The 25972-nt window shown below is 37.6% G+C and overlaps 1 protein-coding gene across 1 annotated transcript; it reads right to left on the bottom strand.

Annotated features, from left to right (window-relative positions):
* Window positions 1–205: 205 nt before the first annotated feature.
* Window positions 206–24216, bottom strand: LOC117910826 (CDPK-related kinase 5-like). The gene is made up of 11 exons (XM_034824997.1): window positions 23528–24216; window positions 7300–7430; window positions 6996–7037; window positions 6784–6892; window positions 4787–4865; window positions 4393–4689; window positions 4199–4311; window positions 2768–2875; window positions 2625–2687; window positions 2373–2540; window positions 206–1067 (listed from the first exon to the last, which is right to left on the bottom strand). The coding sequence occupies exons 1-11, from the start codon at window positions 24029–24031 to the stop codon at window positions 927–929; spliced, it is 1755 nt and encodes a 584-aa protein (XP_034680888.1). The 5' UTR covers window positions 24032–24216; the 3' UTR covers window positions 206–926.
* Between the last annotated feature and the right edge of the window lie 1756 nt (window positions 24217–25972).

Genomic DNA, 25972 nt, shown 5'->3' with positions numbered 1-25972 from the left:
TTTATGAACCTATCTCCAGAAAAGTGTAATTCAATCCTAATTTTTGTATTTATTAATATCCTTTTAATATATAAAGGAATAGAAAAAAGCAATGGGAGTCATTGGATTAGTCCTTTCATCCACAAAAATTTACTCTCCTACAAAAGGTCAATTAAAGAAATATTAAATCAAAAAATGAAAACCCCACAAAGTCAGAATCTGATAGTTGTAAATATGACTGGTAATTGCTCCATGCCTCTATCATGCAATTCTACAAAAGAAGATCCAGAGTCATAGATTTGTTCTTCAAAACGGTACACAAAGCAAATGCCTCTCACCCTTGTACATTGGACATAACCCTTGTATTAACTCAGTATGTTCAGCTTGCCAAAAAAGAGAAAAAAACAATAATTTCATCATAACAAAACTTCTAATTTTGGCCTTTTCCTCCTCTAAACCAGTCTAGAAAACTATTACTATCCAACACGAGTAGCAGCATGGTTCCCACCAACCTCAGCATGGCAATTTGGAGTAGAGTTCACTACCATCTTCCACACAAAAATCAAATGACCAAAGGAACAACTGTTCTGCTATTAAGACAAAAGAAAGAATGTTGAAAGTACACATCTGATGAGCCCGGATAAATGGAACATCTATATATCATCAAATACCAGAGTTATTAAGAAAATACTATCACCCATACAGGCTACAACTTTACACCGAGTAATTCCAGAGCTAACTTTCATGGCTCTGGAATGGACGAAGGACAGCGGCCTGCAGATTCTGGATGGTGCAAACTCCACCCAGATTGATTAGCTTCAGAGTGGAAGGCTCAAGCTCCATGCCAAGTAGTGTACAAAGTGTGTGCAACATACTTGACCCTTTTGGTTGCAACATTGCATGGAAAAATTGATCCCTCTTTGAGTTCTCAAACGGGGTTTCAGTGTTTACTGTGCCTTTGCAAGAGCTCTGCTGGAGACACCATGCAACAATTTGACAAATCCAAGGAAGCTTAGTTTCCCATCTGTGTGCCTTATCCAGTCATGTAGAACAGCATGAACTGGAACAGAAGGGCCAAGGCCAAGTTCCTGAAATCATATTTAAAAGAAATTTAAATTCAATCCCATTAGTTTCAGCAATCTACAAAATTCAAATCTCTAACAATCACTTAGTACCACAGCATCCAACAGGAGAAGGAAGATTTTGGTGCATACACAGCAAACACGGTTATGAACTTCACAATTTTATGTGAGCCAAAGAGGACGACAAAAAAAAAAAAAAAGAAAAAAAAAAGAAGCAAATTAGTAAGTTCAGTCTATTATTGAATGTTGATGAGCTGTCGTCAAACTCATTAGAATCATCCAAGCAGGTCACTTCTTAGGACCATATACAACCAGCTCTGGTTCTTATTAAATTTCCTACCATGTGTAATATAAGTTGCAGCCCACAGGATTTGATTTCAGAGTTTTAAAAAGCAAATGAAAACCCAGGGAAAGAAAGGAGGATGAAATGGAGTCAAAGGCATGTCTTTCCAATTTTGCAATTCCATTTCATTAACAATACATACACGCATCAAAAATAGGCCAGGAGGGCAAGGCGAGAGAAGAAAGTAAAACCACAAGCCTCTGTCTCAGAACTAGCCAAAACAAAGATGTCCAGTATATCCAAACTTACAGTCTCCCTAAAACATGAACTCGAGATTGGCAAGGATGTTGGTTATTCAAAGCTCTGTTAAAAAAAATAAGTACTTAAAAGACTGACACATTCTTGTTTTTCTAAGTGAATGACAACCAGCTTCTGTGATTGTAGATAGTCACATGCCCAATGCATGAGTGCATTTGGAGATAGTCACATAGAGAGAGAGAGAGAGAGCACTGAAAAGGTGGCTCCAATCCTACAGTAACAACCCAAGCCGGACATTAACCACACAGTCCATACATACCATGTGCCATGGAATGATACTCTCATCTCTTCACTTCATCCAGCATTATGGGACATTAGTATCCTAGCAGGCTAGCACCAAAGGTAGTGCAGCACAATGATTTTGAACTCCTGATGCAGATCATAAAATTCCATGATTCTAGATCCTATATGATATTTTTTTATCTCTCACTGGAAATGTCCAAGTTAGTGAAATTTCATCAAATTTCAATACATGTCAATAGGACTATATATTTGTCCAAATTGAGTCAACCTGTGAACTGGTGAACGCATAACCCAGCCATCATGTGGTCAAATATGATAACAGCATAAACTACAGAAGTCCTGCATTCTATCAATAACCTAATCAATCTATGTTAGTTGAGGCTTTGATGTAATTTTAGAGAACACAATACAACTTTCAGTGACACAGGCCATCAATTTTCTTCAAATTTGAAAATTTTCAAACATACCGAAGCAAGTTCCTCAATCATAATAGCCCTATTTCCATCCTTGTCAAAGAGTTCATATGCACAACGTGCATGTTGTTCCCAACGATCGAGTGCCTCCAGCTGATGGACACTTAATGCAGCTGCACAGAATTCTTCGAAATCCATCCTTCTATATTGAAGTGCATTTAGCTGTCATAGAATGGAGATCCTACTAAGCTATAATAAATAAAATAAAGAAACAGTCACAGACATGAACAGTAGTCGAGCTATTACCGACGCAAGAAAATCAGGGATGCGAGACTCCTTCATTGCATCTGTTGCATTTTTCATCAGGGCCTGCATAGAATAACATGGATAAGAGACAACTTCCACTATCCAATCCAGCTACTTTGAAAAGATAAAAGAAAAAAACCAACCGTCCTAATATTCTCTAAGGTAATGGTCCCATTTTTGTTTGGCTCCAAGTGTGCAAACTGTTCTTTCAAATAAAAGAGTTCATCCACAGTCAGCGTCTTCGACAATGCCTGCCAAAGAGACACATGAATGAAACAGTAAAAGGTTTGTTAGAATGAAGTAACAAAAGTTTGAAACTTCAAATATAAGAAAATATTATTCCTCAGCTAAGGCAATGGTCTCAGAAGTTAAACTTACATAAAAAACAATAACACTAACTTAGCTAGCTTAAGAAAGAACACAAACTCAACTCAGACATGCTTTACAAATGGTAGGCACAATTTCTAACCCTGAAGTGAAGTTTAAACTTCCACCAAACAATGCATCCAGTTTGTTTTGGTACCTGTTGATATCTCTCAATCTCAACACCCAAGAACAAAAACCAGAAGCCCCAAACTGGATTGATGAATTGATGTAAGTGTGATGAAGAGGTAATGTAGTATCATATCATTTAGAAAATGCCCATTTATATATCCTCAGATGGAGACTTGAAGATTAAAAAGAAGAGCTAAATTTCTGAGATACACTAGGAAACCAGTTATCCATTCCATTAGAATTTTTCTTTCTCTAGATAAAGTTGCAGCCTGAAGAAGAAAAACCAAACAAGGTTGATGCTCCATATTCTTTCTTTACCCAAAAGAATATTCTACTATTCCATCTACGAAGCCATCTCTCCTGGTAGATTACACCCAATCAATTTCGGGAGGGCACACCAATTTCTTTGATAATTCTACTGACACAAGCATGGAGAAATATTGTTCTGTAAACAAAATTTACTAGATCAAGGAGAGCTTCTAAAAAGAGTTTATTTATTTCTCACATTCCTCTATAACACTCCACAATCATATTCCCTTCTTTTCTTTTAGTGGGTAAGCAAGGATAGAACACGCATCACATGGTTATGGTGCAAAATGTCAACAAATTGAACTAAAACAAACATGTCTGAGCCCAAGGGCAGGAGCCACTTTAGAAAAAAGATTAAAAAAAAGGGACCATCAAACAGCTGGGTTTGAGCCAATGTCTCTTCTACAAAGAGAAAATGGGGAGAGAGAGAGAGAACTTTTCTAATACTATACATATGATTCTTCAAAATGGAGAAGTACCCAATAAAGAAACATATGACTTAGCCCCTGATTCCATGAGTGTCACACCTATTTCAACTCGAAACACAAAGTTGAGTATCTTCTGTAAAAGTGAAGTGAAACAATTGACTAAGTGGACATTTTGTTGATTATGAAACTCTCTGGAATTTCACTTCTCATATTTTCATAATTACAAATAAAGTCAATAAAAACAGCATAGCTAATGCATAAAGGATTAAGCACTTCATACTAACACTTGCATAGTTAAGGAACATAAGAATATTTGCCTTTGTCAATATAATCTGTACACACCCTTAAAGCAGCCTTACGCAAAGATGATGACCGCATATAGGCTTTCATGAGTTTGAATATTAGAATATCAAGAGGGACTTTCACACCATTGTAACCTCGAATCCAAGGATGACCTGCACAAAAAGAGCTACTGCTAGATACTCGGGAAGATGATATTAGAAGCTAACATTTTTGAGAGAAAATTTAGCACTCACTTAGAGCCTGAGCAGCAGTGATTCGTTTCCGAGGGTCTTTATTTAGTAGGCACTTGACAAAGTCCTTTGCCTCTGAAGATAAGGAAGGCCATGGTACTTCATCAAAACTTGGATCAGCTTTTAACACTGCCCTAAAGATTCCCGACTCAGTTCGGGCCCAAAATGGACGACTACCACACAAAAGAATATATGCTATCACGCCTATACTCCATACATCAGCCTCTGTACTGTAAGATCTATGCAAAACTTCAGGGGACACGTAGTATGCACTTCCCACTATGTCATTAAGCCTTTCATCTGCAAATTGACAAAGCATTAAAACCCTGATCTACACTCCCAAGACAAAGAGAAAAGAAATTGCTATAGTCATATTATTCAGGATGGAAGGACAAACCTGGTTTGACAAAATCTGATAAGCCAAAGTCAATAGCTTTCAACTCAGAGTTCTCATCCTTAGAAGTAAACAAAAAATTCTGGTCCAGAAAATGATTGCATTAGATAACAAAGAAAAAAGAAATATAAAGAAATAGCAATGTCTTAGCCAAACCCGATTATCCATTATGTACTAGGTAAAGATAAATTATTTTCAAATTATGCCATTGGACAATATCATTTGAGGTGAGAGATATTTTGAGACCATAATACAATACAAATTCAAATAAAAAAGTAGACATGATTATATAATAGACAGTAGTATACACAATCCATGCGTTTTTCTTTATTTTTGGATAATTGCAGTTTTATGCAGATTTCCAAACCATGAAAATCCTACAATTTTAAGTAACTAAATATGTGACACATAAAAAATAAAAAATAAATTAATAAAAGGACAAGTCAGAGCAGAGCACTCAAACAGGAAATTTGGTTCCAGCAACGGTTGAAATTCATTTATGTATTATACCTTAGATCTACATAACAAGGATAGAGACGTAAGTCAGTGCACTGCACCAGTATTTGACATGTTCCATATGTGCCTAATACAATAATCTCAAGGATAGAAATTTGAACCTCAATGTGGCTACATATAGCTACGATAATAGACATTCATTGCACATTAATGTCAAGGAATTTAACCTATCAAAAATGCAAAATAGTTGATGTAACAAGAGTCAGGGTTAATTCTAAATTAGAATTCAAGAAGGATACAGTAGAATCTAAAGATTTTAAGAGCAGCATGGCTATGATAGAACAGATGGACAGTAACCTTAGTAAAACTAGGAGTGCAAAGTGAAAACAAATGGCCAGATACCCAAGGTCATCCTATGCTTGAGGAACTAGTAAGGGATTTGCAAAGACATGAGGTGGAGAAGTGCTTCCAAAGTAATGCATGATCATACAGCACATATCAAGATAAAGGGAAATTTTAAAAAAGACAGGTTGTCAAGGGGCAGCTCATGTTAACACAAGGATAGCTAAAATGAAATTGCTGAAACAGAATTGCAAGAGCAAATAGAACAAGAAATTAATGCATATGTGAGAAGCTAGAGAATGAGTGAATATATACGCATAGAGAATGAGTAAATATATATATATATAAATTTTGCTTTATATTGTGTGCATCAGGTTCCTTTTCTATTTATTCAGACACCTGAAAGAACCAGCTATTCAGAAAACAGCAACTTTAGACTTTCATGATGTGTTCCCACATTCTATGAGTGCAAATCCAAACCTCCTATTTTTATAAGCTAAGTATTTTGGGTTTGGGGAGGATTCCTCATTCTTTATTTTTATTTTTAAATTCATATCAATAAATATGTTTGTTTCTGATAAAAACAAAAAAACAAAACAAAACTTCTCAACTTCCGGAGTTTAAATAAATTTAGCCAAACTGAAGATATTTCCTGAGTGGCTCAGTCCCAATGAAACTGTCAGGAACATCTGTCACAGTGATCAAACTAAATGAGTCCAACATGTGGTTCAATTTCCTTACCAATTCTTTCTTGTCAATTCAAGTAGTCATCTGGTCACTTTTTATCCTACACTACAGTCCACAATCTCAAATCCTCCCTTTGACACCCCAGTTGTAACCAATCAGTTAGAAGAGAGATGACTGAGCCATTGATAGATTACTGCCATATATTAACCACGCAGTCATGAAAACCTACCAGATACCAAACAACTGTAGACAAGGAAATTGATGCCACTCAGGGAAGTTAAACATGACATCAACCATTCAAATAGAAAGGAAATAGAAACAAACGGTGATGAACAAGTCTCATCACTTTGGAATTTGGATGATCGAGTACAGTTAATGATTCCAATTCAAGTAACTCTAAATAGGTAGAACTCTAATCATATTGCATTCCCTACATTAATTTTTAACAAATATAACTTCCCAGCAGGTACTATATGATCTGAATAGGGAAAGAAAAATAAGGGAATATGTTCCACCTCTGGTTTAAGATCTCTGTGTACCACACCCTGGAGATGGAAAAATGAAACAACATTCAATATTTGCACCATGACAGCCCTCGCATCATCTTCTGAGTATTTCCCACCCCTAAAGGCAATAAAATATCTAGTTAGGGGCTACAATAATGCACCTCAAGAGCCTCAAAGAACAATGTTAAGATCGTCCATATAGCTACCACAAAAAGAATCACCTTGAAAGTATTCTATCCAGGAGCTCGCCTCCTTCGCATAACCTGAAATATGCATAATAACTGATCAACTTCCATACAATGAAATATATTATAAGAAGCAAACAATCCTCTTAATGATTTTACATTAAAAACAGACTAACAGAAACTCCATGAGTATATGCCTTAACCAAGGAACAATGTCATTAGACCAAAACAAGAAAATTGCTAATAGCTATATAGCATATATTATTTTACATCGAACAGAAAATATGCAATTCACTCTAATTAACTATGATCTTAAATAGCACTGTGTCCCTGAGCTTACTCCATTACTATATAGACGTTATCATGGTCTTCAAATGCATCATAGAATTGTACTAGATTCTTATGTCCTGTCAAGGCTCGCAATATTTTCACCTCCCTTCTCACATCCTCGATTGCAATGGCTGTTGTCATCTGGGAACAAAGAATATATTACTATGAGATAATAAGTGTAAGGATAGCAATCTCAAAAGGAGAAAGAAGAACCTTTTAACTATTCAATATAATCATATATCTATGAATTATAGAAATTAGTATATAGAAAATCATTGGTTTCAGACCAAAGAGCAATTGTTAGCCCAAAAAATTTTCAAAATAAAATTCTCCTATTAATAATATATCACATCATACAGAGGTGACATGCATTCTCATGATTGAATTTCCAGATTCCAACTATGACTATAATCCTTCAACTTTATAGAACTAATTTCTACAAAAATCAGTCGATCAACTCTTAATGTAGAGTATAATATTCCAACAACACTGCAAATATCCTTTTCAGCCTTTCTCTTACATTTAACAGAATCAAGTCATAATATCTAACTACTGACTAGTTCCATGTCAGCCTCCTCATGAATGCTTGGAATTCTTTAAATTTAAACAACCATTCCAACCATCACAACCAAATTTCATATTAATGAGCCCCAACCAGAACTTCCTAAATGAAGATATGTTCTATGCGATCTGGACTCAGGGATAAGTGTCAGGTGCAGGAGTGGGTGTGGTATCCAGATGGCAAATTTGTTCAATCACAAAATTTGTGGATTCCAAGAGACAGCTTTTCTTTTTTTTTTCAGTGTCCCAAAGCAAGGTAAAGATATTTGTCTGAAAAGGCATTGTCAAATAAATGACTGATTTGTTAAATATCCATATCATGTGCATTTTAGTACAAAATGCAAGCAATGGATTTCAAGTTATAGCAAATACTTGCTTCATTCAAAATGCAAGAAATGAAAGGGCCTATTTACAAATCTCTTATCATAAGTAAACAGCTGTTCTTGAAAGCTAAGTCCAAGGGCAACATCCATCCAACCATCTTTCAGGGACTTGTTTCACTTACAGAAGAGTCCAATGACCTAAAAGGTATAAAGATACAAATTTTCCTTTTTCTTGTATTTGATTTTTTTTCCCTTTGTTTTTCTCTCTTCAACTTATGCTTCTTTGATTGGACACAGCAGTGGCACTGGTGATTTACATCAAGTCCATGTTTTCACACCTTGTGTTCAAATTTATGGTTCCCAGTATTAACTCTTCTTCATCTCAATGTCCTCAAATAAGTTGAGATTATAGACCAGTTTGTTCTCTCTTTTTTATAGGAAAAAAATAAATTATATCACAATAAAAAGGAAATAGGATGAAGAAAAAGAGTTACTTCAAACATAGAAAAAATGAGAAACCAACAACAAGGCCCCCCAAACTCCACACACCAAATACAAAGCAAACCCAAAGAGTTAATGGGAAGTAAGTGTCCAATATACCCCATGAAAGAGGTTCCCCCCTTAGCCAACCAATCAGTTTCTTGATTGACCAGCCTGGACATCCACACAATGAAACAATCCAGCCCCTGAACAAACCAATGATTCACTGCATCCAGCAATTGCACCTCCAAGTGCTCTCTTAATCCAAGAAGTAGGGGGAAGATGATAATCAAGCCCTCGTCCAGAATGAGGTTGTAAACTCCCACTATTGCAGCCTCTTTCTGGCCTTCCAAGTTCCAATAAGACTAAGATATCATCTATGGCCAAATCAGTAGCACTAGGCTAAGTGGAAACCCAGACAAGGATCCCCTATCATCCATAAGTAAACCTCCAATATTCATTTCACCTAGATTACCTGATTAGCACCCATCAAATTTGATCTTGAGGAGCACTACAGGTGGAGGAACCCCCACTAAGCACCAATAATATCTTTGATCTAATGACATAAGTAATCATCCTCCAACCCAGTGAGATAATGCTGACAAGAGAACTTGTAAACTCTACAATGATCGTAAAGATCCTACTGTCTTCTTACAGGTAGATATCTCAAGAAAATAAACTGACAGGTCAACTAACAAAGCATAATTCCACAGAAATAGCAAATAAGTCGCTAGGTCCCCTCCCACAACTTTGAAAAGACATAAACATTTCCTCTAGAATGTCTCTAGAAGCTATCCACATAAAACCAGCTGATGAAATAAATAAAGCCACATACCAGCATCCCAATAACATGCCACTTCTCAATTACTAAAAATTGCTTCATAAAGCATAACTACTTTTTTTCCTCCGACAAAAGATCAACCCATTTAAGTTTGATTGGCCTCCCTTGATGGAACCTCTCATTAAACTCTCCCATTTGCAATTGTGGAGGCAACATCCTCCTTAAAGCTATGGTACTAATGGATAATCTTACAAAAAAATTGCATTTCATGTTTTTTTACAATCAATAAATAAATGCACAAACAAGAATAATTCCAATTTAAGACTACAATAAGAAGAAACCCTTCTGTGTCAATATTAATGAGCATTACACTATTGATTGCTCCATCACACGATGTCATTGATAGCATTAGTATATTTCTTGGAGCTAATCTTTTAAATGCAACAAAAAAAATAGAACACAAGGTTTTAAACAGGGTTTTGACTTGGGTCATTCCAAATATAGATACACACACATAAATAAATACACACAAACGCACATATATACACAGACATATGTGCACATATATACACATGAATACGTATGAGCATGTGTGTGTTGTGTGTGCATTGGAGTTCTAAGAATCCCATCAGCACAACGTTATAGTATTTTAGCATTTTTTTTTCTTGATAAGCAAGCAAAAAATGTATTAACAGCACCAACCAAAAAAGGGCACCAAAAGGCAAAAGCACAAAGAGAGAAGTAATATAACAAAAGCAATAACTCCTCCCCTTTACTCCCCTTACACAACACCCAACCAATCAGCTGTTGCATCATTTAAGCCCAATCTTACCCACTTCAAAAGAAATCATAAAAAAAGAATGTTTTAGCATTTGATCCGTTTGTTCCATGTCTTTAAAAGACCTACTATTTCTCCTTCCAAACAGTCCAAAAAAACACACAAGATAATGACTTTCCATGCTTTCTTTCTTTTCTACCCCATAAAGGATCCTTGCCAACTTAAAAGGGACCCTTTAACTGGAGTTGGCATCACCCAATCTCACATGACCGAAGAGAAAAATAGCCCCCACTAGATTCTTGTTTTGGTACAATGAAGCAAAAGGTGGCCTATTGATTCTTTTTGATAGGTGATAAGATTAATATATTGTATTAGCAAGCGCAAAAAAATAATGGACCAAAGTACACAAGACGTATACAAAGAGTGCTAAATGATAAACAAAACACCCCCCACCCCCCTCCTCCTCCTCCTCCTCCTCCTCCTCTGCAAAAGCCTAACCACCAATAAACAAAATTTATTAAAGACTTTGAGCCTTCATCTATATACAACTTTATCTGGCAAAAAAAGGTACTAAGGAAAATACTGTTAAGAATGTGAACCAACTACTCCTTGTTTTCAAATGACGTTCGATTCCTCTCTTTCCAACTGTCCAAAAGTGCATAACAAGGTAGCTCTCTAAACCTTCCTTCATCTTTTTCCTACAAGGGAGTCATGTCAACCTAAAAGTCTCTTTAACTATGGCAGACAAAACCCAAGAAACATCAAGCGAAAAGAAGAGCAACTGTCAAAGAACCCTTGTCTTGGCACAATGCAATAAAATGTGATCAATCGATTCATTTTCGACTTTACAAAAAAAACATCTATTAACTAGAGTCCACCCTCTTTTTTGAAGTTGATCTAGAGAAAACCTTCCCCTAACAAGCTTCCCATGCAAAGAAGCTTACTTTAGATGGAACCCATGGGTTCCAAATGACCCTCATCAGAAAAGTAATTGAATTCCCACACTCAAGCAGCATCAAGAGACTTCATGAAGAAGCAATCATTCCTCAATCCCATCCACGTTGCCCAACCCACCTCCTCTCTTTTCAGCCTAACCTAGCAGTTTAGAGAAGAGTTGCTCCATATTATCCTGTTCCCAAACATTTAGATTTCTAGAAAAACATGTGTTCCACTGTCCCTTCTCCCCTATCAGGTCCCACCCAAGCCTCTTTTGATAAGGCTAAAGTGTATAATGATGGGAAAAAAATACATAAAAAGAAATTTTACCATAAAGGATATCACAATCCTTCCTGACAACTTTTCATAACCCAACACCATACCCATCTCTTGCAACACAAGACCAATCCCCCTTTCTTTTTCCTCTCCATATTTTCCACTTATGAGTTGTCTCCATAAGGCTCCCCTTTTTGGTGTATAATGCCAACTCCACTTGTCCAAGAAAGTCTTATTAAGCAAAGGATGACTTTGAATGCCTAAACCCACCTTTCTTTTCTTTGTGAAAATAGTTAACCACTTTCCTCAATGAAATCTTTTCTCTAATGCCCCTCCTCCCAAAAGGAAGTCTCTTTAAGTCTTCTCAAACCAAATTCTAACTAATATTACAGAGGAAACAATGGCATAAAATAGATGGGTAAGCTAGAGAATGTGCTCCATATCAAAACAAGCCTTCTCCTCTTTAGAAATATATTGTCTTTTCCATACTAATAGTTTTTTGCAAAATCGCTCTACCACTCTATCCTAGGTGACCACCTATTTAAAAGAAGCTTCCAATGGAAGCCCAAAGTAAAAATATGGAAGATCTCCTATCCTCCACCCTAATTCATAGCCAACTCTGCATTGTCCACCCTTCCAACTACAATCAGCTTGCTCTTTTCTAGGTTAATTTTCAAACCCAATATGACTTCAAACCACATGAGCAACCAACATAAATGAACCATTTGATCTTGATTAGTCTTATAAAATACAAGGGCGTCATCTACAAACAACAAATGAGATACCTCCTCTCACTCTAAAACCTGACAAGTAGCCTCCTTTCTTTGCCCTCTTTAGAAAAAAAACTATGGACCTTCATTACTATGACAAATAAGTAGGGGGGAAAGAGGATCCCCCCTATTTTAATCCCCTAGAGCTTTAAAAAAATCCATAAAGGGTGCCATTAACAATAACTAAAAATTTTGCAATCAAAATGTACCATTTAATCCATTTTTATCCATTTTTGCCCAAACTTCATCTTTTCAAAAATTAATTGTAAGAAGTTTCAATTGATATGGTCATAAGCCTTCTGATACACACAAGGCAAGAAATTAACCAGAAAACGCAGAGAAAAAGTAGAGGAATAACTGGTATTTCTCTATTAATGTCTGAAATGAAATATCCAAGCTTTCGAGAGGCTTAGTTCTCTCCCAAATGGGCAAGCCCAATTCTATATCATTCTTTCCATCCCCTCCCCCCAAATCCCACCTCACCTTTTATTCCCTTCACCCCTTTGGTCCTAACAGAAAATCTCAACCAAATACCAAACATCTCATTTCTAACAGAATTTGCAATCATTCCTTCCACGTCAGCTACTGCTTGCAATTCCAGAATTATTCTTACGCCTAGTGTAGGTGAAGTGCACAGGTGGCCTAACATTACCTCCCCCCCAAACTTTCACCTTGTCCTCAAGGTGGAAAGCAGGAAATTGTTGGTGAATCAAATGAAAATCTTCCCAAGTGGCTTCATATTCTGGCAAAGACTTCCATTTCAACAGCACTTCAACTTCACCCGGCTGGCCTTGAGCTTTCGGACGAACATCTAGCAATAATTCCGGCTCCACAACAAGTTCAAGTTCAGGAGTTAATTGTGGAGGTAAAACTGGTGAAGAAGAGGAGACTCCATGTGCAGGTCGCAACTGAGAGACATGGAAAACAGGATGGATTGCTACTGTTGGGGGAAGCTCCAGCTTATAAGCCACCTTGCCAATACGCTGCAGAACCTTGAAAGGACCATAATATCGAGCAGCTAATTTTTCGAACTTTCGTTGTGCAAGAGAACGCTGCCGATATGGTTTCAGCTTCAAAAAAACTAAGTCACCATCTTGAAATTCTGCATGATGACGCTTGGTATCAGCTTGCAGCTTCATCCGCTATTGCGCCCGTAACAAATGCATGCGCAAATCATCCAAGACAGCATCTCGATCATCCAAAAGCTGATCTACAGTAGACACCCACGCAGTGCCTCGTTCATAACGAATGAGAGGTGGTGGATCGCGACCATACAAAGCACGGAAAGGGGTACAACAAGTGGAGGAGTGAAATGAAGTATTGTACCAATATTCAGCCCAAGCCAACCATCGAGCCCAACTACGCGGCTTATCAGAAGCAAAACAGCGCAAATAAGTTTCTAGACATCGATTAACAACCTCCGTTTGGCCATCAGTTTGTGGATGATAGGCAGTGCTACGCTTAAGAGAAGTCCCTTGCAACTTAAACAACTCATTCTAGAAATTGCTTAAGAATACTCTATCCCGATCAGAAATAATGGATTGAGGAATGCCATGAAGCCTCACAATTTCACGAGTGAAAATGGTAGCGACCGAGACGGCTGTAAATGGGTGTCTTAAGCCGATAAAATGAGCATATTTACTAAGTCGATCCACCACTACCAAGATTGCATCCAAACCTTCCGAACGAGGTAGCCCTTCAATGAAATCAAGTGTGATCTCATCCCAAACCTGCGCCGGAAGAGGAATGGGCTGCAGGAACCCAGCAGGTGTGGTGGCCAGATACTTGTGCTGCTGACAAACCAAGCATTCCCGAACAAACTTGGCTATGTCCTTACGCATACCAACCCAATATAACTCAGCTGCAAGGCGGTGATAAGTTTTTGTTTCCCCTGAATGGCCCCCAACTAGAGTGGTATGAAACTCTCCAATTAGAGTAGAAATGAGCTTAGATGTCCGTGGAATAACGAGACGATTCTTGTAAAGCAATACCCCTTGTTCCACAGTAAACCCAACATGAGACTGAGTGCCCGAAGTGATGTTGTCCTTTAATTTCTTCAGAAAATCATCCTCTGCCAATTCTGTCCGTAAAGTGTCCCAATGCTGCCACTGAGGTACTACTAAGGTAGTACACTCTACTTGATCAGATACACGGGAGAGAGCATCTGCTACTCGATTGCTTGTCCCACTACGGTATTGTATATCGAAGTCATACCCCATGAGTTTAGTAACCCACTTTTGGTATTCTTCCCCAACTATTCGCTGCTCCAAAAGGTACTTCAAACTCAGCTGATCTGTCCTCACAATGAACCGTCTTCCACGTAGATATGGCCGCCACCTCAAAACAGCAAATACAATGGCCATCAATTCCTTCTCATATATAGACTTAAGGCGAGCTCGAGAACCAAGAACTTGGCTATAATAAGCCACTGGCTGCTGGTCCTGGAGAAGAACAGCACCCAAACCAAATCCAGAGGCATCTGTCTCTATGATAAAGGGTTTGGTGAAATCGGGCAACGCTAAAACAGGGGTTGAGGTCATGGCTTGCTTAAGTGTTTCAAAGGCTGCAGCGGCTTCCGAATTCCACCCAAATTTATCCTTCTTTAATTGATCAGTCAATGGCAAAGCAATGCGGGCATACCCAGCCACAAACTTCCGATAATACCCTGTCAATCCCAAAAATCCCCTTAGAGCTTTCAAAGTGGTGGGGTTGGCCAAGAGAGCATGGCCTGAATCTTGCTAGGATCTGCTGCTACCCCCTGTCCAGAAATGATATGGCCCAAGTAAGCCACCTCAGTTTTCCCGAATTCACACTTTTTTTGGTTGACGAAGAGGCGGTTAGCTTGCAGAATCTCTAGAGCTTGTTTTAGGTGCTGCTGGTGGGACTCTTCAGAAGGACTATAAATCAGGATGTCGTCGAAAAATACCAAGACAAACTTCCTAAGGTAGGGCCGGAAGACATCATTCATCAAGGATTGGAAAGTAGCAGGGGCATTCATGAGCCCAAAGGGCATGACGAGGAATTCGTAATGCCCATCGTGAGTCCGAAAAGCTGTTTTGTGAACATCTTGGCTACTAACTCTGATTTGATGATAACCCAACTTCAAGTCTAACTTAGAGAAAAATTTTGCACCGTGTAACTCATCTAGTAACTCATCTATTACTGGAATTGGATACTTATCTGGTACTGTTACCTTATTCAATGCCCTATAATCCACACAAAATCGCCAAGACCCATCCTTCTTCTTAACAAGCAGAACTGGACTTGAAAAGGGACTGTTACTGACTTGGATTATTCCAGCTGCAAGCATTTCCTTGATTAATCTTTCAATTTCGTCTTTTTGGGCATGAGGATAGCGATACGGACGAACACTAATCGGTTGGTTGTCGTCTTTGAGTACAATGGAATGTTCATGTCCTCTAATAGGGGGTAGTCCCATGGGCATGTCAAAAACTTCTGCATACTCTGCCAAAATCTGATGTAGAAATGGTGGCACATCGGACTTTTCTTCACCCAAGCCTTCTAACTGATTCAACTCCACTAAAATTCCAGTGCCCTCATGCTTGATGGTTCGCATCATAGCCTTTAGAGACACTAGTGTCTTCCCCAGTGAAGGATCCCCACGTAGAGTAACCGATTCATTACCCAGCCTAAACTTCATTACTTGAGTTTTCCAGTTGGTATGTGTCATACCCAAGGTCTCAAGCCATTTGATTCCCAAAATCACATCAGCACTTCCCAACCCTAGTGGTAAAAATTCTTCTACAACATCAATCCCCTGTAGATGAAGAGCTACCCCTCTGCATAATCCTCTCCCACGGACAGCAGTTCCAGTCCCCATAGTAACCCCATATTCCTCACTGTCATCAATAGGCAACTGTATTCTTTTAACCAAATCTAAAGATATAAAATTATGGGTTGCACCTGGATCGATCAAGACCACCACCTCCTGCTCACCCACCATTCCCTTTAATTTCATAGTTTTTGGGGTAGTTAATCCCACAACAGAGCTGAGCGAAACTTCCGCCACTTGATTAAGTTCAACCGCCTCCAAATCAGCCACTGCCTCTTCCGTAACGTCAATCTGACTCGATTCTTCTTCATCGGCGTCATGTATGAGAAGAACACTTAGTTCTTTCTTCTTGCAGCGATGCCCGAGTCCCCATTTTTCATCACACCGAAAGCACAATCCCTTCTCTCGTTTCTTTTGTAGCTCCGAATCAGAAAGTCTCCTCACTTCCCCGGCGATCTTGGCTTCCGAATGATTTGCCCTAAAAATTGATCGGGAGGCTTCAGAGGGCACAATACTGCCCCGTGAAGTCCCTGTTCCTACTCTTGTAACCCCACTAAAGGGTTTATGGGCTTTAGTGATCCACAATTTTTCCTCAATCCTTTGGGCCAAGTCCATGGCCCGGCCCAAATTGCTGGGTTCCAGAATCCTAACCTCCACTCTGATTTCTGGCTTCAGCCCGTTAATGAAATTACCCAGAGCTACTTCATCAGAAATGTTCTCTAATGGCGCCGACAACTCGATGAATCTCCAGCGATAATCCTGTACACTTCCGTCTTGAACCAGGGCTAACCATTGCTCGTGAAGAGTGCCGGCCTAGGTTGTTCGAAACTGCTTCAAGAGAAGCATCTTCATCTCTTCCCAAAGAACGATGGATCTTTTCCTATTTTCCCACTGATACCAAAGCAGTGCATCACCTTCAAAAGCCATAATTGCAGCCTCAAGTTTCTCTTCATTTGTTAGTCGATTAAATGCAAAATATCGCTCCGCCTTGAGAATCCATCCATCCGGATTCGTTCCGACAAACGGAGGCATTTCGAGCTTCCGAAATCGGGATTCATGGCGAAATCCGGCGGAACCAGAGCTGCCATCTGACCCATGAACCTCCCCCATAAAAGGTCTGTCTGCCCTATTTCCCCCAGAAGAAGTTCCTCCCGCCCGTACAGCGTCTTCTTGCAATTTGATGAATTGCTCGAATCTGTGATTCAGATTCTGCATCTCCTCCTTTAGCGTACCCACTTCACGCCGAAATTCTTCTTGCACTGCTGCAATTACCTCCTCCATAGAATCCATACGCTGAGCCATGTTTTTACTAGCCATTTTCTCAAGTTCGTTACCGCTCTGATACCAATTTGATACACACAAGGCAAGAAATTAACCAGAAAACGCAGAGAAAAAGTAGAGGAATAACTGGTATTTCTCTATTAATGTCTGAAATGAAATATCCAAGCTTTCGAGAGGCTTAGTTCTCTCCCAAATGGGCAAGCCCAATTCTATATCATTCTTTCCATCCCCTCCCCCCAAATCCCACCTCACCTTTTATTCCCTTCACCCCTCTGGTCCTAACAGAAAATCTCAACCAAATACCAAACACCTCATTTCTAACAGAATTTGCAATCATTCCTTCCACGTCAGCTACTGCTTGCAATTCCAGAATTATTCTTACGCCTAGTGTAGGTGAAGTGCACAGGTGGCCTAACACCTTCTCCATATATAGTTTGCACAAAACACAACATCCCCAACTTTTCAACATAGACTCTACTGCCTCATCAACTATTAGCACCACATCAAGAATTTGTCTTCCCTCTAAAAAACATTTTGAAACTTGGAAACCACTTTTCCCACCACCTTATTTAATCTCCTTGCCAACACTTTAGCAAGACTTTTATATAAACTTCCCACCGAGCTAATAGGCCTAAAGTCCTTCAAATCCTTTACGTCCCCTTTCTTAGGGATTAACACCAAGAAAGTAGCATTAAGACTTTTCTTAAACTTGCTTCATTAAAAAACTCTTTGAAAGAACCCCATTACCTTTGTTCTTTTTAGAAAATCCCAACAAAATTGTTGAAATGCCATTGAGAACTCATCTAGACTTGGGGTTGTGTCCCCAGTCAACTCCAAAAAAGCATTAAAAACCTCTTCCAATTTCTCCAATTTTTTTTTGCTTCATGCCTATCAAGAGTATCAAAAGCCACCCCATCTGTTGATTCTTCCTTATCTTTACACAATACACATCTATTCACCTAGGTCCAACCCATCTTTTTCAGTTTAATCTATGATGAGGATCCTACCCTAAGTTGCTTCTCATGCAAAGAATCCCACTTTCATTAGCATCCATAGGTTCCAAACCATATCTACTTGGTATCAAAAATGAGTATTAATATTCTATTGGGAACATTCTGTTTTTCATTTCTAACCATATCACCATATCCTCGCCGCTCTTGCTTACTATTTTCATTTGCAACCTTAAAAGAAAATCCCCCATTCTTTTGAGCTCCTAGTCATGTAGTTGTCTTACAAAAGGGGCACACCAATCCCATTGCTCCTACACATTTGCTACCCAAGAATCTTTTGAAGTAGTTACACAATGCGCCTAAACCATACCACCTACCTTTCCAAAACTTTACCCTTCTTCCATCTCCCAGTATGAAACTAAATTTGTTATTAATGGCATCCCATCCTTTTCTTATTGTGTTCCACAAGCCCACTCCATAATTATCCCTTATATCATAGAAACATTAACGCCCTTCTAATTGCCCTAATTTAAATCTTTTCCACAACACTTCTCATTGAGCCTATAAATTCCTAATATCAAGACCCGAACTTTTTTTCTCCATGCAAATAATTTCCAATTTACGACATGGGATTTGTTCTCTAACTCCCCACCACCACACACACACAAAAGGAAATCCCTTTGAATATTCCCAAGCCTCAAACTTACCCTTTTTGGGATAACAAACAAGGGCACATGGTAAATCAGTAGATTTAATAAAGTATTTTTAACTTAAGTGAGTCCCCCCCTTCCCCCTTGAAAGATATAGTCTTTACCACATTGCAAGTCTTCATTGGAACCTATCTTCCACTAAATCTCACACTAAAGATGATTTTAAAAAGGCACCTAAAGGGAGCCCCAAATATGTGGTGCGGAGTACCCCCACCCTACAGATCCGCACCAAACTAGCTCATCTACATTTGTTAACCCTCCTATTAGGATTAACTCGCTTTTTAGTAAATTAATGTTTAGCCCAAATATTGTCTCAAACCACATTAGAGTCCAACTTAGGTATGCCAAATGCTCTTGGCTAGTAGCACAAAGAATGAGGGTCATTGGCTAGTAGAAGATGGGATACCTCCACTCTCTCTTTCCCTCTTGCCTTGAAACCTAAGATGAAACTCCCCTTGCATGCCTTTTTCAGAAGACATTTAAAAGGAGAAAAGTGTGTTTCCACACTTGAAAAAAAAAAAAAAAAATAGGAGCCCAATTTTGCAAAATCCAAATTTAATATATTTACCTAAAAATAATCAGGATTTTGTGAGTACCTTTGACCACACAAATACTACACCTTTGAATGATATAGTTACACCTTTCACCATCTCAGGTCTTTGATTTAATAGTGCATGAAATTTAAAATGTGTACAAGGAAACACATTTTTCCCCATCTAAAAGCTTTCATAGCCAAAACAAGGACCTCCCTCTCTCACATCCCTTCAACTTTGAAAGAAACCAACAAGAGTTCCATTTACAAGAACTCAAAATCTAGAAAAGGAAATGCATCATTTTATCCGACCTATCCACTTTTCATCAAAGCTCATCCTTTCCATAACAATAATAAAGAAACCCTAACTAAAATGACCATAAGCCTTTTCAATGTTAAGCCTACAAAGAATACCACCAGTCAAACTCCTTAGTGTGAACCCATAGTCTCATTTGCAATAAGGATGACATCCAAAATCTATCTTCCCTCTACAAAAGATTGTTATGATTGAGACACAACCTTTCTCGGCCAAAACCTTTGTTAGGGTCTTATACAAACCTCCCATCAAGCTGATGAGTCAAAGTCTTTCAAGTCGTTTTTCCCCTTTTTGGGTATTAGAACCATAAATGAGGCATTTAAGCTTCTTTCAAAAGTGGTTTGCGGCCTTGCCCACAAAACTCCCCGAAGAAACCCAAAACCTTGTATTTCACAAAGTCCTAGTAATGCTACTGAAAGACAAGAGTAAAGTTGTCGAGACCAAGGGCTTTCTCCCCATGTAAACTAGATAAAGCCAAGAAGACTTCCACAAGAGCCTCCAAACTCCCTAAAATCACCATCCCACAATGAGGCAAAATACAAGTCATCTACACTAGAATATCAATCCCCTAATGCAAAAAAAAAAAGAAAAAAAAAAGGTTTTGATAGGCATTAGACAACCCTTTGTTCATTTAGGACTCCTCTGCTAGTCTCTATCAACCAAACATCATTCACCTTAACTCAGGCCATATGGTTCTTTGTCCTTCAAGCATTAGCCATCTTAGAAGAAAGGCTAGTATTTTTATTGTTCTCTTTCAACCATAACTCCTTGGACTTTTGCCTTCGACAAGTTTCTTTCAATCTATCCTACTTGTTGTACTCATCCAATTCCACCTTTCTAGCCTTAGCTTCATCAATACAAAGGACCCCTTCCTCTCATTAGTGTCCTAGAAACCAATCTAATTTAAGGCACTTACTTTTCCAACAAAGACGTTCCCAAACACTTCTTTGTTCCAAATCTTGGTCTTGTTTCAACGCTTTCAGCTTGGCCAAAATATGACTAAAAAGAGCCTCTTCCGTTATAATTCATCCACCATTTCTTTAGAAGCTCTATAAAACCAGCTACTTTTAACCACATGTTGTAAAATCTAAACAGGGTTTTGCCTCTCCTCATTCCACCTGCATCCAACAAAAAGGCCTATAGTCAAATATAGGCTTTGGCAACACACTCTAATATAGACCATTAAAATGATCTTCCCAATCTTCCTAGTCTTCTGATACTAAGAAACAATCCAACCTTGATGCATAATAATTATTCAATCCATCGCACCACATGAATGGACTTCCAATCAATGAACAGTCCCTCGATCTCTACTACGCAATGATCTTCGAGGAATGCCTCATTGATAACAAAGGCCCAATGTGGTTCTTCCTTTCTACCAAGAATCTTTTCAAATAAAAGTCTCCACCCACACAACAAGGGACATTCCAAAGCCTCTTATGTCCCCTAGTTCTGCCCACAAGTCTTCCTTTTCCTCTTATAAAAGAAACCATACATTCTTGTGAACATCCAAAAAATTTGTCCTTACAAAATTTGAACTGTCAAGAAATAGAGAAGATTCCCACCTCCATCTCAATCAAATCCAGCACCCTATTATCTCAAAATACAATTATATCCCCTGCCATTCCCCTAGCTTCCACTGCTCCCCACTCTAAGAATCTTCCCACCCCTAAGCTCCTCACCAACTCAGTTGACATTTTCTGGGCCTTAACATCTTGTAAGCACACAATGTCAACCATTGAGATTTAGCAAATATTTTAAAGTAGTCATGGCAGAAAAGTATGCCAAATTAAAGCCAGCAATGAAATCATACAGTACATCTCTAGCTTAGCTTCTAAAGGAAATCTTAGCATAAATCTCTTGGTAGCTAAGAGATTATTTTACAATATCAAAATAATTTTTCTCACATATCTCATTAATTATTTGCATTCACATTGGTCGATTCATACTTTGCTTTGTAGATGTTAATTAGCAGCAAGTATGGCAAAACAATTTGATAGTTGTTGCATCTTCAACTAGGCCCTGTTTATAGTGGGATGAACTGAGATACTGGTTTGACAAGCAAGTAAGTTTTGAACCAATCAAAATCATACCATTGATCAGAAATAAAAAAGTTATGAAAAGCTAAGATAGCATCAATTTAACGCTATATGAAGAATGATCTGTAGTAAATCCCAAGTAATTTGTATATAAGGCTTTGTCAATTAACTTGAGATTATAAGAATATAAATTTATGAGAAAAAATTCAATATTTCATCATTACTGTCTGCTATGGCTCTAGAACCTCTTTTCCATGGTTTTGACTGCATTTAGAGAACTCAGGTGCAAAAACAAAAGGAAACCACAAACACCACAACATGCATGTACCTTTGAGAGAGAAACAAAATTAATTTGTCCTATTCTAGCATCTTTGTGTTTGATTACATCCACAATTTTTGGCACATGCACAGCATCTCTCATTGAAAAGTTTTTCCTCTTCCAACTGGTTAATAAATGATCCTAGAAAATCATTTTCTAATGAAGGGAAAATAGGTGCACAATGGCTTTCTTGGGCCTTGATTTAGGTTTCTGAGCCCCTTATCTTCATTAGCTGGATATACTCCCCTTTCTATGAATAGACCATCATACATACACTCAAATAATTGATTAAACACCTTCAATTTGATCTGAGATTAGGAGTAAAATAAATCATATAGTCAATTTAATGTGCCAATCATTTGGGGTAATGCTCCTATCTGGTTGATGCACATCATAGTGCAGCTAGCCCATCACCATTTCCTTTGAGTGGGTCCACTAGCTAGGAGGGAGATATAACCCAAACCATGGACCTACTCCCAATCATGTCATGTGGCCCCCATCACAAGCTTCAGTCAGGCTAGGATGGCCATGACCTGTGAGCATGGTCCAGTAGTGGGCCTCATTTGAGTGATTGTACACTGAACTTAGTTTCTTAGTAGACCATGATCCAAACCCTGTTTGGGACAATAATTTTTTTCAAATGATCAGGTTCAATCATGACCATAAACCATCTGCTTTTGATCCCTTAGTACAGCAGCCAAAACTTATATAACAACAGAGTGTTTTGTCATTAAGTGAAGACAATACATTTTTATCGTTAATTTTCTTTCTGATTACGTCCTTGACCCCTTCCATCAATTTCCAATTAAACAGATTGATGATTCATAATTGTACCGTTAGACCAAAATGCAATTTAAACATAAAATATGCAAATCAAAGGTAAAGGCATCAAGAGAGTAGCTGGGGGTGTTTTTCAATGTATGCAGACTGGAAGCATGCCCTACCATTGACCCAAAAATAAACAATTTAACCGATAAGTCTCACAGACAAACTTCCAATCAAGAAAATTATTTAGCTCTAAAGCTCCTACAGTATCACGCAAAAATGAAAGAACAAACAATATTCTTCCCGTAAAAATATTTGAAGGCGCCAAATATGTAAACATGCGATAGTTCCTCCTCTGTCGTCACTCTTCCTAGCTAAGTGGAATATATACACATACGTTAAATGTATAGACAAGTAAAATAAAGAAAGATACATACACACATGCATGTATATTTGAAGGAAAAATATCAAATAACTTAAATCAATTGAACCCTAATAAATCACACAGTGATCATCGTTTGAAATTTGGTGTCTTTTGAAATTTGGTGTCATTCGCATATGCGAATCTTCAGAAAAGCAAATAACAACACAAAGAGAAAATCAAAGGAAAAAAAGGAAAAGACCAAACCTTGGCTTTAGGGATGACTTTGACAGCAACTTGCTGACCCTTGCGCTCACCTTTCTTGAACCTAGCAGAACAAGTATACCCAAAATGTCCTCTCCCCACTTCTTCGCCAACCTCATACTTACTGGTGAACTGCTTCGAGAACCCGAAACTCTTATCCAAACCTCCCGCCGCAGCTTCTTCCTCCTCCCCCTCCCCCTCCGGTATCGCGGCCGCCTTCTTTCCCTGCCTTCGGGCCAGCACCGCCTTTATATGCTTCGCCGGAGACGGCGGCGGAAACGGCCTCTTGAAGAACCGCCGTGGCGTGGGGCTGGCGCTCCGCACCGCCGGAGACTTCTTGGAAAAGAGGTAGTGCGCCGGACTGGGACTGTAGAAGGGGAAGAACGGCGAGCGCTTCCCCGGCCCCTCCGCCTCATCCTTGCTGACTGCTCCAGGGGTTGCAGAAGGTTCCAAAGACTCGGGGGCGTACGGATTCGGCTTCGGAGGCTTTGAGGCGCAGATTCCCATTTCCTCGCTTTCTAGAAACTCATGACATTGCTTCGTTTATCACATGTATTCAGAACAGCCTGGTCCGATGGCGATGTGGTGACCGGAGGTCGTTCCTCTGGTGGCGCTCGGCCGAGGCTGAGCTTTGGGAGTCGGAATAGATCCAAGATTTTAGAGAGAGAAATAGAAAGAGAGAGAGGGAGTGGTGTAATAATATTAATAATAATAAAAGCTGAGAAAAAGATGATGTATGAGATTTCCCTTTTTCCCTTTTTTTCTCTCTCTTTTCTTTTTCTAATTTTTAATTTTCTTTTAAATATGATAATGTGGATTCGTGTATGGTGGATGAGATGATGCAGCCTGTACGATCTCCCTTGCCACGTGGCATCCACATGAGTTTTTGACCACTCCAGTAAATTAACAGGTAGTTATCACCTGCGGTCGAGTCTACTGGATTCAACTACGTCTTATTCTGCTAGCAGCTGATTGGCTACTACAATTAATTTTCAAATTTTCAAAAAAGACAACAAAATAAATAAAAATAAATATTATTATTAAAAAGGATAATGCGGTGATCCTCTAGATGCACTGGTGTCATCCTATTAATATTATATTACCATATTTTCTAAATTCTACATCGAATTAATAAATTTTAGGTTTTTTTAGATATTTTAAATTTATTTATTTGAAAAATCCATAATATTGAGAAATGTGAGAAATAATATACATTGATTAATGTGACGTATCCTTTAAGGAATGGTGATCCAATAGCAAGAAAAAATTATTAAAGCTTACTCCCATGGAGACAAGTAGTCTAGAGACAAAAATTTTAAAAAATAATAATAAATTTTATTTAAAATATTTAATTTTATTAAGCTAAAGAAGTTATAAAAATGTTAAAATTTTAAAATTTTTACATTCAAATAAAATTTTTAAGAATAAGATTTATTTGGGTGTTTGGTAAAGTAACTTAATAACTTTAAGTCACTTGATAACTTAATTTAAGTCGTTAAATAAATTAAATATATTTGATAAAATAATTTAATGATAAAAACTTAAAGTCAAAAATAAATTTAAATAATAAGTAAAAACAATTAATTTATTTTTAAGTCCATATTTTTATTTTAGTTTTTTATTCTTATTTGTTCTAATCTCAACAACTTCCATTGTTATTTGACTTGTTTTGTCCAAATTATAATTTATGATAAAAAATATATGAATTTGATAATTTAAAATAAATTTTAAATTATATTTTATTAAACATCCTTAATACTTAAAATAAGAATTAAATAATAAGTTTTAAATCAATAATTTAAATAAAATTTAACTTAAAGTTAACTTAAGTCATTAAATAATAAGTATTAAGTTATATCAAATACTCCTCTAATGATTATTTGGTAAACCAATTTAATAATTTAAAGTGACTTAATAACTTGATTTAGATCATTAAATAAATTAATTATATTTGGTAAAATAACTTAATGGTATGACTTAAAATAAAAAACACAATTTTAAGTAATAAGAAAAAAAATAATTAACTTATTCTTAAGTTTATATATTCATTTACCTTTTTATCCACTACTATATCTTTTGTTATCTGTGGTTACTAACCTCTATTATTGTAATTATAATTTATGATAATAAATATGTCAATTTAATAATTTAGAATAAGTTTTAAATGAATTTTATCAAATAATTTTACCAAACAACCCATTAGTTTAAAAATCAAATGATACTGAAATATTTAAAATTTATTAAAAATTATATGTTAAAAATAAGGGTCAAGGGTTGGGCTAAATTATTATTTGATCTTAAATAAATTCAACTAACTAAAAAAACATTGGTAGAAATTGGCGCTACTAAAAATATTACAAAAATGCCATTCATGATGAAATTAATATTTGTCTTAAACCACTTTTGTCATAAGACTAAACTTTATATTACTGGGATGTTTTTATTTGG

The sequence above is a fragment of the Vitis riparia genome, chromosome 3 (assembly GCF_004353265.1).
Source record: "Vitis riparia cultivar Riparia Gloire de Montpellier isolate 1030 chromosome 3, EGFV_Vit.rip_1.0, whole genome shotgun sequence".
Taxonomy (NCBI): domain Eukaryota; kingdom Viridiplantae; phylum Streptophyta; class Magnoliopsida; order Vitales; family Vitaceae; genus Vitis; species Vitis riparia.
Note: the sequence above shows the minus strand (reverse complement) of the source record. Positions and strands in the feature narration are given on the sequence as shown.

Excerpts from the sequence above, each read along its gene's own strand:
- LOC117910826 (XM_034824997.1), bottom strand. The coding sequence starts at position 24,031 with ATGGGAATCTGCGCCTCAAAGCCTCCGAAGCCGAATCCGTACGCCCCC. Across the intron at positions 4,690-4,786 it reads ATCAGATTTTGTCAAACCAG|ATGAAAGGCTTAATGACATA; the intron begins GTTTGTCCTTCC and ends GTCAATTTGCAG. Across the intron at positions 1,068-2,372 it reads TGATTGAGGAACTTGCTTCG|GAACTTGGCCTTGGCCCTTC; the intron begins GTATGTTTGAAA and ends ATATGATTTCAG.